The sequence below is a fragment of the Colobus angolensis genome, unplaced genomic scaffold (genome assembly GCF_000951035.1).
Source record: "Colobus angolensis palliatus isolate OR3802 unplaced genomic scaffold, Cang.pa_1.0 Scaffold373, whole genome shotgun sequence".
NCBI lineage: Eukaryota > Metazoa > Chordata > Mammalia > Primates > Cercopithecidae > Colobus > Colobus angolensis.
In genome coordinates, this window is record NW_012117077.1 from 2222011 (window position 1) to 2241822 (window position 19812).

Genomic DNA, 19812 nt, shown 5'->3' on the forward strand with positions numbered 1-19812 from the left:
GTTGCATAAAAGTATAGTGTTAGAGGAACAGAGCCAGACTGAAGACTGAATAGAAATTGAAATGCAGACACAAAATGTGTGGTCTGTTAAGAGGGTAATTATTTCATGATAATTAGCTTTAAATTTTGAAACAGTTCTTGTTTTATTATTTTGTAAAAACGAAGTGAAACCCTCTTTTTGTTTATATGAAACATTTTTTATATGAAACATTTTTATATGAAACATTGTTTATATTTTTTTGTTTATATGAAAAATATTAGTAAATATTTAGTAAATATTTTTCATATAAACAAAAAAATGTATCGTGTATCTCTACCATGTGCAAGTTATAGAAAGTCGTGCGGTGCAATAACACATTACTGTGGGCATTAATCAAGGGGTAGCAGTTATTACAGAAAAAAAGTTGCAAAGATCCTGAAGTATAATGATTAAACTGTCTGGACAAAAGCGCGTGCACACGTACACACACACGCACACACACACTCTACACCACTGTCATTTGGACATTCTGTATAAAAGCTGTGATTTCAGTAAAAGTTTGAACAGTGATAACTTTGCTATATGGGTGGGCTAATATGTGTATATCGGATAGTTTGCACTGATATAATGCATCCCTTCGGACTGGGATTTAAAATAAGAAAAGTCATGGTTTACTCAGAAGCTTATTTTTCTCTCTTTTGTCCAGCTACTTAAAGAGTTTAAAGACGAAGACTGGAATATGGGCGACATAGTATACACTCTCACAAACAGGCGCTACCTTGAGAAGTGCATTGCTTATGCAGAGAGCCATGATCAGGTAAATGAATATGTGCATAAATTCATTTCTTTCTCTCTCTCTCTCTTCCTCCTTCCCTCTCCTTAATAACATTTAAATAGAAACATACCAAAATATAAACCTCTGTAGTTACTATAATGTATGTGTGTGTTTATATCAATATGTATCTTTACAGGACAACTAGGTATATTGGAAAAAATGTTAAATTTATAGATGGAGAAACTCCAGTTTCAAAATGCGGTGGTATGTTTGTCCTGCCAAAGTATAATTAATAGATTATACATTGTAGTTGCAAGTATCATATGTTTTTCCTTGTCATAATGAAGAGTGTTGGTGCTGGACCAGGGTTATTTTAGTTTCCATCTTAGGCTGCCGTCTAGAGGTATTATTTTATGCTTGTGATAAGCATTCTTCATTTTCTCCCCTCAATCACTGAAGTCTGCTGCTAATTGACCTCCCTGACCCCTGTTCCTTCCAGCCTTAGCCTGTCTTCTCGAATTCAGCCTAAGGTATTTTCCAAAGAGGAAAGCTCATCTTGTCAACCCAGATATATTGTTCAAAGCCTGTAATTCAAAGCCATTCCTATTTTGGCCCAAGCCGAAGTTTCCAGCATCATTCTCTGCCCAACTCTCCAAGCCTCCTGTTCTTCAATACTTTGAAATCCCCACCCATTCCAAATAGGTCAGCTTTTTCCAATCTTGTGCTTTTGCCCCACACATCTGCATCTGGGAAGTTCCTACTCAGACCTAATTGCCTGGCTCTGACGTCACATTCTATATGAAGCCTTCCTTGGGTCATGGAAGGAAAAGTTAGTTGTCCCATCCTCCAAGTTTCCGTGATGTTTTAGGAACAGAATTTTGTTTTCATTGTCTTTCTGTTTCCAGCCTTTAGCACTGTGACTGATCCTACTAATCACTTAATACATATTTTTAAAATGGAGAAGAAAGGCCACTTCTTCAAAGTCATATTCATCCTCATACACAGCAACATAAAATTTACTTTTTGTAGATTAAAATGTAGACAATAAAATGAAGTTACTTAAAGTATCTTTATTAAGAAATTGAAACTAAGTTTCTCTATCATTTTAGCCATTTATTGCAAACATTATTTTTTTAGGTGTCTCCTGTAATTGTTAAGAAAGTATAAGCAGAGCAAGGATTGGCTAACCAAGGCCCAGGGGCCAAGTCCTACCTGCTGCCTGTTTTTGTAAATAAGGTTACTTGGAACACAGCCATGCTCATTTGTTTACATATTCTCCTTTGTGTCAAAATGATGCATTTGAGTAGTTGAGACAGAGAAAGTGGCCCACCTTTAGAGAAACTTGATGACCTCTGAAGTAAACGCATGTTAAATTTTGCATCTTCCAAATTGGGGCTTTGCTTTCTTATCAACTTAAATTTATAGTATCCTTGTCCATAGAGCAGATAAGATAAATATTTATCTAAAAAAGAAGAACCCAATCTAGAAAAGAATAGTATTAGTTTAATAGGTGAGTGGTGGGGTGGGGAGGGAGAAACTCACCAAATACACAACAATTTGAAAATTAAAATATATGCATAAATTATAGCTTTGTATTGCAAACTCCTGGAAGTTGCAGCACAGAGTGAATTCCCAGCATATGTTTATTTTGTATGAATGAGAGTAAACAAGTGAATGTCATGAACAAATGGAAGATGAAACAGATAGACTTCTTACGTAACTTTCTACCTAATCTGTAAAGAAACAGATTTACCAAGAATTATTTCATACTTTAAAAATTCAGGTAATCCTGTCTCATATTTTCAGGAATTCTCAGGATAGCAGAAATAATACAAGGTGTCTAGTTCTTTCTAAAAGCAAATGTACTTTGGTTCTTAAGCCAGATAAAAAATATAAATGTGTATGAATACATAAAAATGAATAAACATATAATTTATAGTAAAAATGTTTGTGGATGTTATTTTAAACTCTTTAGGTAAATCCTTAACAATTACATTTGTAAACTTAATTTCACCAGTATCTCAACAGGATTTTAACTTAACTTAATTTCACCAGTATCTCAACAGGTTTTATAAGAGGGCAACTTGATATGAGAATAAGCTTTATCTATGAATCTGATCAAAAGTTATTAAAATAATTTTATAATAGAATCAGAGATTATAGCAATAAATAGTTATAGCTAAAAACATAATTAAAGAATTCAAAACAAGTAGGAAGGTGAAGTGTTTAAGAAGTAGTGATACAAATCTTACAACAATTTTTAAAGAAAAGTCATTTTAATTAAAGTAGATTAAAGATAGAAAAGATTGTAAACAAAAATGTTTTCTAGAAAATGAAAAGAATTGTAATAGGGTACTGAGATTATGGGTTAATTTCTATTACACATTTTACTCTCTGTTATTTATTGTTTTGTCCATCACGAACACTGCATTAGATGTTTTTAACTGTAAATAATTCAGATTTTTAGGAGGTCTCTCTTCTGTTACTCAGGGCATTTCTGAGTCACCTGTCCCAGTTAATAATTATTATATTTTCAGGTAAAACTTAGATTAAATAGCAAATAAAATGAGAAAGCAAATTTATGCTTAAATAAAAGTTCTCAACTTATTTTCTCTGCTGAGGGCAGGAAGGGACTATTGTGATATAGTTACACACATATAATATTACATTACTCATATATATGAGCAAAATAATATATATATATTATATATATCAATGTTTTTCAGAAACTTCTTTCAAAGCAAATAAAATCATTATATACAAATTGTTTAAAAAGTCTATTTAATATTCTTAACATTATAATAAATGTTTCAGAAAATACGAGGTGTCAGCTCAAACATAACAGATATTCAGGTACCTTATCAGGAATCTTTCACCAACCTATTTTAAAAATAAAAATCAGTCCTGAAAACAAATGTATTGATTTCTAACATATTTTACCAGCTTACCTTGAGCCTAGAAAATCACCAGTGGAAAATACCTGAAATTAATATTAATCTACACACTTCTTCTACAATGTTTCCTGTCATTCATGATCATGTGTTGTTCTATTGTAAATCACAACTACTTAGCGCTTTTTTTTTTTTTTCATTTATTGCCATTACTTTTATTTCCGTAGGCATTGGTCGGGGATAAGACGGTGGCATTTTGGTTGATGGATGCTGAAATGTATACAAACATGAGTGTCCTGACTCCTTTCACTCCAGTTATTGATCGTGGAATACAGCTTCATAAAATGATTCGACTCATTACTCATGGGCTTGGTGGAGAAGGCTATCTCAATTTCATGGGTAAGTGTGAGTTAAACACATATCCAATTTGTGTTTAACATGTTAACTTATAATGAGATAAATCATGTAGAATATTTTGATTTGGCTTTTCAGATTTAGAAGATAAAATTACAACGATTTATTTCATATACTGTCATGTGTAAATTGCAAAAATAAAATTAAATCACTATAAGGTTATTGTTATATTAATATAGGATACAAAAGTATAGTCTAAAAGGCTGATGTTTAATTGAATATTGCTGTCAAGTGGGCTTACCTATTGTTAACATCTAGAATTATTATTCTGAATTTAATCATTCTGAGTTAATGTTATTAGTATAATATTTGCACATTAAATCTAAGAAATATATAATTATCATATTATAGTATAGTAAGCTAGTATTATTGGTATTCTTTGAGATAATTTTATACCAGTATACTTGTGTTATAAATGTGTAAACTTAGGTTCAGAGATATTGTGATGGACAAAAATAAATTTATTTTTTTAAATAGAAAAATATGAATATTGAAAGGTCATTTTTGTCTGAAAGCTCTTGAAATAAAATATAAAAATTGTTCTGTTTGGTGAACAGCAGACATTGAAACATTCGAGTTTTAGGAAATTTTTACAGCTTTTAGACTAGAGAAAGACACAAAGACTGGGGAATACATATGAAAGGCTGATTTATTTTTCTACAGTAGAAGACTCAGGGTGGGTGGTGCCTCACACCTTTAATCTGAGTCCTTTGGGAGGCTGAGGGAGGAGGATGGCTTGAGGCGAAGAGTTAGAGACCATCGTGGGCGATATGGAAAAGCCCCATCTCTACCAAAGGAGAGAAAAAGAAAATGAGCTGGGTGTGGTGACACGTGCCTGTACCCTAGCTAATCAGGAGGCTGAGGCAGAGGGATTGTTTGAGTCCAGGAGTTTGAGGTTGTAGTAAACCATAATCATGCCACTGCACTCCAACTAAGGTGACAAAGCAAGACCCTATCTCTTAATTTTAAAAAAGCCCTGGATCTTTTAGTTATTCACTTCTACTTGGAAATTTTTGCAAGAAATCTCAGATTGAACTTTTAAAAGCCTTTATTGTTTACTAACTGGAGGTTAGGAAGCCAACCCCAAAAAAGCAGACACAGATTTCACCTGTGCTACCTGTACCTTTGGGTGTATCCTGTATTCCCAGGGTCACCGAAATTTGTTAACATCCCTAGCCTTCCAGGAAATGACCTTCCTGACTTGTGAGACTGCATCGCGTCAGCCAGGTATCAGGTCAAGTTTCCTGGATGGACTTTGCAATGATTGGTTCCATAAATAAAGTCAGCCTTGGTTCCTTAAAAGCAGTGGTTCTACCTGACTCAGTATGCATCATTCTCCAATGTGGGCCTTCATAAGGCCTTAGTTATGCAACCTACTTGTTTAACTATATCCTGATGAATAAGTAGACTCTATGAACCTATGCAAATAACCATGTCACCATGTAAAGTAAGGAAACTGAGGACCTAATGAGATATTTTAAATGCTTTATTTCATTTACAAAAGTACAAAATTACTGTAACCTACAGAAGGAAATCCTTATATATCTGTAAACTAAAACAATTTTTCAAAGAACCAAAATAAAATGGACACCTAATTCACACAGGCATTAATCCTAGTAGCCCACTACATATGAAAATATAGCAATCCTGACTCAGTCTTTCGCTCTAGTCTGGAAGCTATGTAAGTGACATCAACTCAGATGCCTCAACCAGAGTCTAGAATTTATCAGGAAGTACCTAATAGATTCCTTTTCCTGATGCTGTCCTCTGTTGAAGATACCAGATCTGGCCTGTGGTGCACAGCAGAGCCTCCAAGCAAGCATCAGAGTAAAACCAAGCTATCTGCACATGACAGAGATTTAATGGTCATGGCCAATGTAAAACTGGTAACTTGTCAATGAAGAAAGGCCTAATGATATTTTATAATGTGACCTATTTTCTTGATTTTTGGGTAGTGTCTTACCTAGGATAAAGCATGTTCTGGAGAGCTAGGACATTGACAAATCTACAGAAACTTTATAAAATTTCAGAAATATTTATATTAATATCACTTTAAACTGTATCTTTTCAACTGAGGGCAGGCTGAGCGTCTATTCAGTGTTAGACACTCTTCTCATGGAACTTTCAATAGTAACAAAATACAACAAATATAGCTATTTCTACCATCTATCTTTCTATGTTTGTAAATTGACCATATTTATTACATCAAATATGATTTTGAGATTATACTTTTGTATAATCTTTTAATCTTTTGTGGTTGAAACAAATACCTTCGAATATGTTAAATTCCATTATAGCAACTTAAATCTTTTTTCTTAGTATCTTACCTAAATACAGTGTTTCTCTACTAACTTTGAAATCAATAATCTTCTAATGGATGAATAATTTCTAATTACTGGTGGTGTTTTATGAAATTCAATATGTCCTCATGAGCTGTCATGATTTTAAATATATTTTTCCTTTTCTGATCTTGGCCTGCTTAAAAAGCCTTCTGTGACCCTTATGCTCTCCACTTGCCCTGTGAGCCTCGGAAAGCTCTCTCATGGTCTCCCCCTTCATCACTCTGCTGCAGCTATGGTAGCTGCCTTTCCGTTCACTGAATGGACAACCTTCCTCCACTCTGCACTCGACATTTTGCTGATCCCCTACCTGGAATCATCCCACTCAAACACTCCCTGCCATACCTGACCAAATCCTTTATTTTCAAGTGTCATTTCCTGAGGGAGTCTTCCGTAAAGCCTCAAACTAGTTTCATTTTCCCTACACTACATGTTTATACAGTATCTCCTTACCTTTCATGGAATTTAAGAAAATTGTACTTGGAAAACTATTAAATACATGACTTTTTAAGTAAATTTAATACCCAGTGAAAACAGTTGTTATTTGTTTTATTTACAATTTTATATATCTGGGAATTAGCACAGTATCTAGCACATCACAAGGCTCTCACAGCTTTCTTAAAAAGATACACACACTCACGAGGTATATGTGATCCACTGTTGACTGAAACGTTATCCTCCATCAAATGACTGCATATGTATGTGTTTGTGTGTGTGTGTATACATATATAGTATATACGTGTGTGTGTGTGCATGTGTATGTGTATATGGAGTATTGCCTTGTAATACTGTATTAGCATTAGTTCATTAACTGCGATAACCAGTTTTAGTTATAAGCAAGGTAATGTTTTTGAATGGCATATAGAAATTAATATTTAAAAAGAACAGTTTAAGAAAATTTTCCAAAACTAAGAAGCAACTTGATTGTTTACTCATCTTTTTGGCATTTCTAAACTTGTTAATTTTCTGGAATTTTATTTTTTATTTCCCTCCAGAGGAGAAACAGTGAGTCAAAAGAAATAAAACAACTATACATTTTTATAGCACATGTTTTTATAAAAACATGTTTACGTAAATTTATTTGTCAGGCATTCAGATATATGTTCTGTTTAACAAAAATCATTAAGATTAATGTAGATTTCTTCAGAATACCAGTTTGGCTGATTTGTTTTGTTTTGTTTTTGTCTTGTGTATTCGAATTTTGAATTTCAAAAAAAATGCTTTTACTCTGGTTATAGCTGTGAAATATTTACTATGCATTTTTGATTTGCTAGGTTATTTTGAACGGTATTAGGAAGAAATAGATTTGTATTTTTTATTCTATCATATACTTACATGAAATAATTGAATATAGAAGGGGGATCATCAGACTAAATTATTTTTGTATTTTTATATCACTAATCATAGAAAGATAATAAATACTAATAAAAGTAAGTAACATTGACATAGCATTCTATACTTTATTTATTTATTTATTTTTTGAGACGGAGTCTCGCTGTGTCCCCCAGGCTGGAGTGAGCGGCGCCATCTTGGCTCCCTGCAAGCTCCGCCCCCCGAGTTCCCGCCATTCTCCTGCCTCAGCCTCCCGAGGAGCTGGGACCACAGGCGCCGCCACCTCGCCCGGCTAATTTTTTCTATTTGTAATAGATAGGGGGTTTCACGGTGTTAGCCAGGATGGTCTCGATCTCCTGACCTCGTGATCCGCCCTCCTCGGCCCCCCAAAGTGCTGGGATTACGGGCGTGAGCCACCGCGCCCGGCCGCATACTATACTTTCTAAAATGCGTCATATCTATTGTCTGACTGAACATTCCATTTCTTTTTTATTTTTTATACCAGATATTTGTTCAAAAGAAACCTGGGGCCAAAACTAAAAGAGTAATAAGGTATGCTACGTAGACATTCTAAGTCCATTTTGCTAAAACTTCGACTCAGAGACATACAGGGACATGCCTCAGTTTGCACAACTGGAAAATTTCGGCAGCTGGTCAGTTGCCTTTTTCTTCTGATTTCCAATTTGAGAAAATTGGAATGAAAATTACTCTTAGATCAGTATCTAGATTAGTTAGCCACAAATACATGGTTTATGAATACTTTTTAGAAAAAAGGTAGAGCATAGTGATTAAGAATACTACTGGGTTGGCATCTATGCTTTTCCCTTTTTAGCTGTGTAATCTGGGTAAGATGCATCAACTATGCCTTCATTGGCTCAGTGATAAAGTGGGTGCCTGCTTCATAAGATTGTTTTGAGGGTGAAATGACTTTCTACTGAATAATGCTGCTGAAACAGCCTTAGCTTTCATGTATGAGGAAGTCTGAGGGTTGCCTCAATTTGTTTTAATTTTTAGGATAAACCAATATCATGTTCATCAGTTAACATTTATCATGAATTGACTGTTTCCTTTGTGTGTATATAATTATGTGTGTATATATGCATCAGATAGAGTATTAGATGAAATTTACTGTTTTTGTGGTACCTGTGCACAGAATTTCTACACACACACGCACACACACACACAGAGAGAGAGAGAGAGAGAGACAGACGGCAAATTGACTTAGGGCAAATTCAATTTGAAGATTTAGTGTATTTGAGGTATATATTAATTTAAACTATAAATTTAACATTCATAATGCATTCTAAAATGTGTTTTAACACAATTTATGAAATTTCTTTATGCTTAAGACATTTATATGTATCTACAATATATCAGGTATTACTAAGTGGTATATATTCAGAGATGAAAAATAGTTCTTGCCCTCAAGGTCTTAAAACTCAAAAGGCAATACAGGCAAGTAATAGACAGATATCTTTATACTAATGCATGCACTAGGTCAGTGATACAGGTAAGCAGAAAATGCTATGTAAATATGTAGGAAACTTGTTTTGGAGATTGTTGGTGAAATACATGAGATGCTTTAGCCAAACCAACTTGGAATAGGAAGCCACAAGAAAGTTATGTATGAGATCAGTAAAATTCTAAGTAAGAGTAGACTTGAAGCAATTGACTGATAATTTGAGATTACAGCCAGTTAAGATGATTAAACTTCAAATCATTGAAAAAAACTGGGGCCTAAAGAAAAGAATTTACCTGCCATTCTGATTGGTAAGTTTAATGAAAAGATGCGTTTCAATCACTTTAAATCACTTCAAAATATTGTTAACTCTTCAGTTAGAACTAGTATCAGTGGTTATGTGGCATCATGATTTTTTTTTTTTTAAATAATCCTTGGCGGAGTATGTTTCATATTCAAAAATAAATATAAAATAAAACATGTCAACTTTATGCATAGGATGACCTCAGTGAATGTATTTTGCTTAGCTTTCTGGAGCTTATTTGGTCATCATGGAAATGCTGTCCTTTCCTAATTCAGTCCGCTGAGGCAGAGGGATTAGAGTCATATGGCCTTAATACATGACCTCAGGAATGTTGCTATGGACACGCTGGTTTAGGCAGGCAAATTGACTACAATATCCAGTGATCACACTAGGGAAAAAAACACCAACTCAGATACTGCAATATTAATTCCATATAATATGAAAATAAGGGCATTAAAGGATTTTCTTATTAAACACTACATAGTTATAAAAAACAAGAGAAGAAACCAAATATTATATTCATTTTAAATATATAAGCATGTACAGACACTTTAAAATATCAAGTAAGGCATAAATTAAAATGTAAGAATTAAGAACATATCTTCCTGATTTAAATATTGACAGGAAAGTTAGAATGTAATTTTAAGAATCTGCTAGCTAAACAGAATTTAAAAATTAATCATAAATTGGAAAATGAAATAATGTCTAATGGCTTTTTAAATGGGAATTTAAAAATTAACCTGCTTCAAAATCTTGCTATCATTGAGACATAAATGATATTCTGTGAAACATTTTCTGGCTTCTCAGAAAGATCTTTATAACTTTGTACTACTTTGGGCAATACTAAGGAGAAAGTTATACTGGACAGCAAAATCCACATGTTTTCTTCGTTCTTTTATTAGTCCATTTTCATACTGCTGTAAAGAGCTGCCTGACATGGGGTAATTTACAAAGGAAAGAGGTTTAATTGAGTTACAGTTAAGCATAGCTGGGGAGGCCTCAGGAAACGTAATCAAGGCAGAAGGTAAAGGGGAAGCAAGGCACCTTCACAAGACCGCAGGAAGAAGTGCCAAGCAAAGGTGGAAGAGCCCCTATAAAACCATCAGATCTTGTGAGAACCGACTGTCACAAGAACAGCCTGTGGGAAACCGTTACCTCCGCCTGGTCTCTCCCGTGCTATGTGGGGATTATGGGAATGACGACTCAAGACGAGATTTGGGTGGGGACACAAAGCGCCACCGTGTCAGTTCTCAAGTAATCAAGTCTCTTGTCTGATTACTTTAAGAGTCTTTTTAAAAAAATAACCTTTAGGTTTCTCTATGGGTACTGCAGTCTTTTTTTTATCAATGGCTTACTGCCAGTTTGGTTTCAAAAAAAAGCTGTTTTGTTTTCCACCCTGGTTTGACTCCTCCTTTAGTTTCATAAAGTACAGGTAAAGATTCAAATGTAGAGTGACCGGAATCACTTTTAGTACTGTCGTGTTAATATTCCACTTCTTCAGAATACCTTTGAACTAAAGTAAAAATTATTCTTGGAACAGAAGCTTTACTTTCATCAGTTGTCATTTTCTTCTTCCTCATGGGATGATAGTGTTATAGAAGAGGACTTTTTAAATGAGTAACGCTTCACTCTGAAATTTAATGCTTTTTGTGTAACTCTCCAGGTATACCTGGAAACATAAATGATTCACATTTCTCGTTTAAATAAATACTGAACTATCAGTTAGATAAACAAAACCAACAACATTTCACTTCTGTAATGTAGCTCAGTGCTCCAGATAACTGAAAACCTGTGTTGTCATCATAAAACATATTCTGCGTGACATCAGATGTTAATACATAAGTTGAAATATCAGAAGAAATCTGGAATCAACTGAGCCCATTGGTTTATTTGTTTGCTCATTCATTCCTTAATTCATTCAAATCAAACTCATTATTTCCATGCCTAATCTCTTCCCTGTCTGACAGAGAAAAGTAATAAAAGGAGGAAATAAGTAAAAAGGTATATGAGGAGCTGTGTGTGCAGATAACGCTCTGGGAGGTGATGTAGGAAGTCAGACTCCTGGAATTCTGTCTCTTTTCCTATCCTTCCACCTCGAATTTACCTCCTTTTTCCTTCCATTATTTTTTTGTTTGTTTCAGAGTAATATGTTGCTTTTCCTGTTACAGACTAGATCCTGAGTGTATACTGTCTTGACTTTAAAAGCCTAATTCCTACCATTAAAAGCAATCATGTTATCATTATCTTTTATACAGGGCACTTGGTAGAAAATAAAAATGGAGTTATTTTTCCACTTTCCAGCATTTATGGGGACACGTTTACAAATATAATTATGTTTCTGGTTTTTTAGGCTCTTTAGAAGCCCATACCTTCTTTTATTCTAACTGAATTAAGAGAATTAAGAACTAGTGGTGTTCCAATTCAGACTTTTAAAGGCATACTATATACACATGATCGATGAACTTATAATGCAGTGCCCACCCCTTTATGAAGGCCTATAACATCCTTTATTATCCAACTACTGCCTACATTTCCACCTAGATATTTCTGCCGCCTAGTTCTTGAGTACTAAGTTACAAGTCCACCAGTCTCCATTTCATTTCCTGATACAAAGGAAGTAAAAAGTAGGCAGGCGTAAAATCATAAAGATCATGCACTTTCTGAAAACATGTGGTGACTTTATGCAACTTTACTTTGTGTGAAATCCATCAGCCTCCATCTTCTCCCTCTTAAGATTTGGGAATATCTTTCATGCTTGGAGATTCATAACATCTTGCTCACACTTATGGGAAATATCTGAAATTTTAGTAAAACAATCATATCCTGGGAGCCAATAGATCAATTATAAGTGTTGACAATCAGGATACTTTGAACAAATGGTACAAATTCTTAATCCCATGAATTTATGTAAAATATGTCAACTGCATGCTTTTAAGAATTTTTTTCTAATTTAACATTCTGTTTCTTAGGTTAATTAGAAGTTATCACTGTAAAAGAAACACCTAGTGACTCATATATTTTAGTCTGAAAATTAATATTGTCTTTGGCTTTATAAAAATAAGTAAGCAGGCCGGGCGTGGTGGCTTACACTTGTAATACCAGCACTTTGGGAGGCTGAGGCAGGTGGATTACCTGAGGTCAGGAGTTTGAGATCAGCCTGGCAAGTTAAATCCCATCTCTACTAAAAATACACAAAATTAGCCAGGTGTAGTGGCAGGCACCTGTAATCCCAGCTACTCGGGAGGCTGAGACAGAGAATCTCTTGAACCCGTGAGGCAGAGGTTGCGGTGAGCCAAGATCATGCCATTACACTCTGGCCTGGGCAACAAGAACGGAAGTCTTGAAATTAAAAAAATAAAACAAAATAAGAAAGGAAAAGTGGCAATTATTTTCTTTATTGGAATTCAACGTTTGAAACAGTTTTTCAGTTAAGTGTTTACTAATGTGTTGTATTTGTATAATAGATACTCCATCTGCTCTCTCATAGCTGTGGTCATGACTGCTAATTTTCTCCATTAACACTTTTTTTCCTCCAAATTTTAACTGGGTACATGGATGCCCAGAATAACAGGCCATCCCCAGGTTGTCTGGAAGCCTGCTGAGGTCATGTGACCAGCAGTTACTGCCAGTAGGATGTTAATGGTAGTGCTGTATGTGCAACTACTGGGCCATGCTCTTAAATGGCAAGGCATCTGTCCCCTTGCCACATCTTCTTCTACTCACTGGTGCAGTACCATATCATGCACATGGCAGAACAACAAGGTCAAAAAATATTAGCTGGCCTTTACATATTGCTATGTATTACTGCTATAAGAGAAATATTTCTAAATGGCATATTTCACAGTTTCCATGTCCTATAACATTTTTTATCTTAGCGCTGAAACCAAAGTAAAATTTAATTCCTAATGTCCTACATTTAAATTAATTTTTTTAATTCCCCTATTGTTTACCCTTATTAATACGAATGTCAGTAATAACTATACTCAAAACATTAAAAAATTAGTTTTCAAATGTAATTTGGACATTTGGGAAACATTACATTTTTATCATATAAATATAAATGTTCTATAAAACAGCTGTGTCACTAGTGAATTGAAGTAACATGTTAATTATAGCTCCTTTCTAATGTTCGTCACATGCTATTCCTTCGGTATTTTTTTTAGATCTTTAAAATGTCAATTCATATTTTGGGGGGCGGTAGCTGGAATGTTTATGGTATTTTAATAGTCAATAGTTTCTTCTGGATAGCTCACAATCTGGTATAAATGTTATCTCTCCATTTATATATGTGTGTATATATATATACACACATACATACTCATATATGTCTTCACATATACTCACATGCATACACACACACACACACACATTCATGTCTAACACAGACATAGACACACAATATTTTTAAAGTATCTTTTCCTCCCTTAAGTCAATCTTTTAAACAGTCCTTAAAGCATTTGGGAACTTTTGGAATGCTTGCTTTCATTCATTCATTCATTAACTCAGATAGTTACTAAGTATACATTTCGTACTAGGAATTGTTACAGTTACTCTACTAAATGCTTGAGATGCAGAGTGGTCAGGATAAATGCAGTCTCTTTCCTCAGGAAGCTTAATTTCTGTTAGGGGCAATAGAGAGAAATGACCAAAAAAAAAAAAAAAAACTGCAAATGATAAGCGACACAAAGAAAACAGAAATATTGTTAAAATTGAGAATACAATTTTGGGAGGCTGAGGCAGGTGGATCACTTGACGTCAGAAGTTGGTGACCAACCTGGCTAGCATGATGAAACCCCATCTCTACTAAAAATACAAAAATTAGTTGTGCATGGTGGCATGCACCTGTAGTCCCAGCTACTTGGGAGACTGAGGCAGTAGAATCGCTTGAACCCGGGAGGCAGAGGCCTGGGAGTCAGAGGGAGACTCCATCTCAAAAAAAAAAAAAAAAATTGAGAATCCAAAGATGGCTGTAAACTAGATCTTTAAATATTTGAAACATATTTTGTAAAGATCACAGAAAAACACTCTCTAAAGAGAGGTTACAAAATGTTCAAAAGCTCAGAAGGGGGAAAATGCTTGGGGAATTCAAGGAAATGAAAGGAGACTAGTGTCACTGTAACTTAGTACTCAAGAGATAGGAAAGGCAGGCAGGAGTTCGATCATCAAGGTTATTGTAGGTCTTAGTATAGAAGTGGACATTGCATTATGGCTTCAGGTGCATTTTAAAGACAGTCATATGAAGGTGCAATCTGTTTGGCAAAGATAACCTTTGTTGCTTCTTAAGGATTGACTAGGCTAAGAGTGAATGCAGAGATACCACTCAGGAGGTGGTTGAAGTAATCAGAAGAGTGACAATGATAGCAGTGGAGATAGAAAGAGGCGAAAAGAATCAAGATATAATTTTGGAGGTAGACTTAATCAAGAAGTCTTAGTAATAGTCTTTGGCCATAAGACAAAGAGAGGAATCAAAGAATGGCTTCAGGTTTTTGGCTTAAGCAGCCATTACCTGTTGGTACCACTTTGTATGAAACAAGTAAGTCTACAGTCAGGTGAGAAGTGAAGCTGAGGAGTTTAGTTTTAGGTATATTATCTTCATGTTTCTTTGAAATACTCACATGAAGTGGCAAACAGTTTGAACTCAGATGAATAAAATTGGTATTTCTCAACATATGAATTTTGCTAGAGCCATGATACTAATGAGGTCAGCTCCTGGAATTGAGAACCGTGAACCAGGAAGAAAAGAAAGTCCAGAGTCGATCCCAGAGGAACACTGATATCTCAACAAAGAGAAGGCATAAAAGCAGACTGAGAAGGAATGATAGGGCAAAAAGAAGATGTATCCTGAGATTTCAACAGCATGAAAACCAAAATATAGTGTTTGAATAAAGAGGAGATGGCCATCCATGTTGAATGATGCTGAGTAGCTGAATGAAATGAGGACACATAAGTTGCCAGCGGTGAACTAGACAAGAATGATTCTGAGGGGATGATGAGCGTGAGAGCCAGAATGGAGTGGGTTTAAAAGTGAAAGTCAAGTAATGCTTTTGCTAACAGCTCTTTTGAGGTGTTTGTCTAATAAAGGCAGCAGATAAATAAGATAACAGTTGGAGTGGGATGAGGATCAAGAGAGGTTTGTTTTCTTATGAAATATAAGAACATGTTTGTGTTCAGAAAAGGCCTATTCAGAAGGGATGATTCCGTGGTGAGAGCAAGATCAGTGTAGAAGGGAAAGGGGCTGCCTAAAGGAGAACTGTAGTTCCAAAGCACAAGTGGAGAGGTAAATGTTTATCAGAAGTCCTCCTTCTCCCCAGAAAAAAGACAAAAATGAATACAGCTGCAGGTTGGTTGTAAGTGGGGTTTTGTGAAGATGAAAAAGTTCATGTTTGATAACTTTTATATTCTCAGTGAGATTATCATTTGAGAGCAAAAGGAGGAAGGAATAAGAGATGTTTGAAAAAAGAATAGAAAGTATGAAATAGATATCTCTAGGAGTGAAAATACGAGAGAACTATAGTAGGATGTCCAGGTAATATTGCGTGTTCATTAGATATTTGTACTCAGGAGTACAAATTGATCCAGCCTCTTGGTTGTGTGCCTTTTTTTTCCCTAGAGGGCTAGTGTTGATCAAGGATTGTAGTTTTGTCAGGCACCTGTCAAAAAAAGGAAAGATTTTGAAAGTACTAGCAAATAACTAACATATTAAAGAACCAATAGATGCCTGGTTTTCAAAATTGCCTGTACGTTGGAATCACCTGGGGAGTTTCAAAACCACTGACGTCTTTGACAAATACCTAGAAATTATGATTTAATTGGTCTTGGCTATGGCTCGGGCATTGAGAAAGAAGAATTTTAAAATGATTCCCAGGTGATTCTTAAGGCTAGGAAGTGAAGAGAGAATTTTAAGAGGTCGTGAAAGGTATAGGAAAGTTCTCCTGTTTTAGAACAGAAATTATACTGAGCATAGCGAGAGGATTTTGGAGGAAGAGAAGAAAAGTTCAGATTGTGGTATGTGGTGAATTCAACTATCAGTGCCTGGCTGAGAGGCTGAACTTGGATTTCCCGTAACAAACAAAGCAAACCCCAATGGGGCTGCTGCTGGGTATTATCGAGAAGCTTTCTAAAATATATTTGCATCAGTAAATAAGGTTTACATCAGAAACCTTTCTGCCTTCCTTATATTTTTAGTATATACATAGATTTGTATATAAATATATACAAAATGTGTGTCAATCAATTTATGTACAAACAAAAATCATGGCGATAGAGAGCAAACTATTTTTTGTTTATAATGTAGGTCATCTGACATGTGTACATATGTTTTTCCAGCTTTCTTGTTTAGGACTCCCATTATCATGATGTTATTCTAGTTTCTGTAATGAGTGATACCTGTGGAGAAAGAAGCATAATTACCAACTGGCAATTTTCTCTCTCAGCAGTATTAAGAAATTTCCATTACTAAATTTAAAGGATTTTCTCAACATAATTATATTGTATTTTGACATTTGAAAATTCTGTAGGACATTCTTTAATGAATATGTTACATTCTCCCCAAAGCCACAGGGGAAGTAGATGGATTTCGTCCTAAGTGTCAGTCTGCATTTGTTGATCACTACATTAGACTTCAGTATAAAATGTGTGATCTTACTTCAGATCTTCCATCTGTGGTTGTTTAGTGTCAAACTTGTAAATTCTTCTGTTTTTCTGATAGATAGGAATACAATAAAGATTTAAATGTCTTCCTGCTAAGTGCTGGAATTGAGGCAGTTACAGAAAGACAAAATACACTCTCCAGAACAGTGGGAGTGCTAATTTTTGGCATTTTCTTTTAGCTTGTTGAGGCAAGTTTACTGAATGTAACATGACTCATAGAAGTCTATAAAACTGAGCTGTGAAAAACTGCAAAATTCTCAATATGAGCAGTTGTAAATGGCTTGAAGCTCTGTTAAAATGCTCAGAGATACAAATAGCATATATTCCAAATGGCACAGACTTAAAAGCGATGGCCCTGATTTGATTCACGGCACATTGTTAACCAAGGTTAGCCGACATTTAATGAGAACCTACCATGAGCATGACATTGCACTAGGAGTTAAGGAAGTGCTGCTACAATTACCTGGGAAGCTTTAACATATTGAAGCCCAAGAGCCTGACCCCAACCATTTGAGACAGAATTGCTGAGTGTAAGGCTCTGGCAGTAGTTGTTTTGAAAACTCACACCAAATGATTTTAATTTGTGGAGGTACAACATAGAGATCCACTGATGGAAGAACATACAAAAATGAAGGTTGAGCCAGAGACAGATTGACCTGGGTTGTGCTGGAATCACTGGAAGCCAGGCGAGAGAATGTCTTTAGCCCTCTTTCCCAGGTGATTTAAATGCCCACTACTGGAAAAACTCCTGCCAGGTTAGCTTTCACAAGAGCAGTTTCATCTCAGATCCTTCCTGATGATCATAACCTTTGAGAAGAGTCACTTTAGAGAACACTGCTTATGTAACTTACCCACATTTTTTTCTACCCACCCACATTTACCAAACTGAATACAGAAAATCTTTTACAAATATAAAAAGATTATACTAATATTCTGGAGACAAAAAAAGAAGCAACTGAACCGAACTATCTCTAATTCTTTCAGTCTTGGTCTCAGGATAGGATGCCACGGAAATACTGCTACATTTCTTCCTTTGGGATATTTGTGATTGTCAGTGGCTGTGGTGGTGACTCCTTTTTAATTTCTCCTCAGTTGGGCTGTATCCAGCTGAGGCCCTTTTAAAGACAGAGTGGAAGCCATAGGAATATACCCACTGCAGTGTCCAGGTGTGACCAGCTGCAGATATTTTCTGTTTTTCATCCATGTAAGCTAGGTCCACCTCTGTTCTCATGCCTCTGAGGCAATGTCCATGTGAGGATGGACATTGTATCCTCACATGGAGAAATGGACAGAGATGCAAGAACGTGTTCCTTTAAATTTTGAGCCCTTTTATAAAGGTGTTTTTTCCATTTGTGATGTAAGAGTCCTTAGGACTTAATCATCTCCCAAAGGCCACATCTCTTAATGCTGTTCCCTTGGTGATTAAATTTCAATAGGAATTTTAGAGGGGACATTGTCGTTTGAACCATAGCAATTCTATCTATGTGTCTGTCTGTCTGTCTGTCTATCTATCTATCTATCTATCTATCTATCTATCTATCTATCTATCTATCTCTATTGTTCAATCGATTGATCTATCTGTCTATCTCCCTGTCTCCCTCCCTCCCTTTCTCCCTCTCTCCCTCGCTGAATATATTCATTATCCACACAACTCTGGCTTAGAAGGATACCTGTAGTATCTAAACCTCTCCAGCTCCATTGTTAGGTTATAGACAATTGAGTTTGCAGAGTGGAGGTATGGTGTACTTTAACAATTATATAGAAATATATACATTTTTATCAAGCCTTATTTATTACTTAATTACCTAGCATTTTATAAGCACTTCAAAGTTTCATTTTCTAACCATGAGCCCCAGTGACTCACAAAAGATTCCTTTAAATACAGGGAACTGGATAGGTCACCTTTAAGGGCTGGTCAGGGGAATAGATTGCTACCCTAGGAATAAAGATACATTAATATATAATGGGCACTAATCCCAGCCTTGAGTCTGTAATTTGTTTTTCCATCTTCAATTAAGCCTTCCCTTGCTTTGATCCCAAAGACCCACCTGAGTGAGAGCCTCACTTTATGGTTGGACATGCAAATAAGTGAATAGCCCTCCCCTTTCCCCACATCACTCTACAGAGTGCTATGGCATGGTTTCCTTCACAGTATTTCTGCCGTGTTGTGAAGTCCTTAAATCATCTCTCACCTTCACTAATTCTCGCCTTTCTAATTTTGCTATGTTAGTAGTGCTTGTTATTTGGCTCACAGCCACTTAGCACACTTTTTGTAAGTTTCTAGAGGTTACCAGAAAACCTGCAGATCTTCTTTCCAAAAAGAATTTATCAGAGGCTTCATTTTAGCTCAAAGACTGAATACCTGACTCTGCCAGTGTTATCCATGCAGGCTGGGAGAATCCATAGGCTGAAAAATGGCATTGATGATGTATTGTGAAACTGGTGAGCTATTTGACTGTCATCTCGTAGAACGTAGTGATGAGTGTTCTAAACACAGATATTTTGCTCTGGCAACCTTTCTCTGGAACAACTCGACAATAGGAGACTAGGAGTTTCAAAGATGAACTTCTCTGCCTCTAAAATTTTAGATTATTACCTGAGTCCTTACTTCTCCATCCCAACATGGCCCACCTCCCATTAAAAAAAAAAAAAAAAAAAAAAATTGCAAT

At 35.4% G+C, this 19812-nt stretch overlaps 1 protein-coding gene across 1 annotated transcript in view; it reads left to right on the top strand.

The window, feature by feature from the left end:
• The window catches only part of GBE1 (glucan (1,4-alpha-), branching enzyme 1), a 273306-nt gene that overhangs the window by 183023 nt on the left and 70471 nt on the right, over window positions 1-19812 (top strand). Inside the window, exons 11-12 of the mRNA XM_011953833.1 lie at window positions 686-796; window positions 3873-4044. Of these exons, the coding sequence (XP_011809223.1) occupies window positions 686-796; window positions 3873-4044 (283 nt within the window). The remainder of the gene's footprint in view (window positions 1-685; window positions 797-3872; window positions 4045-19812) is intronic.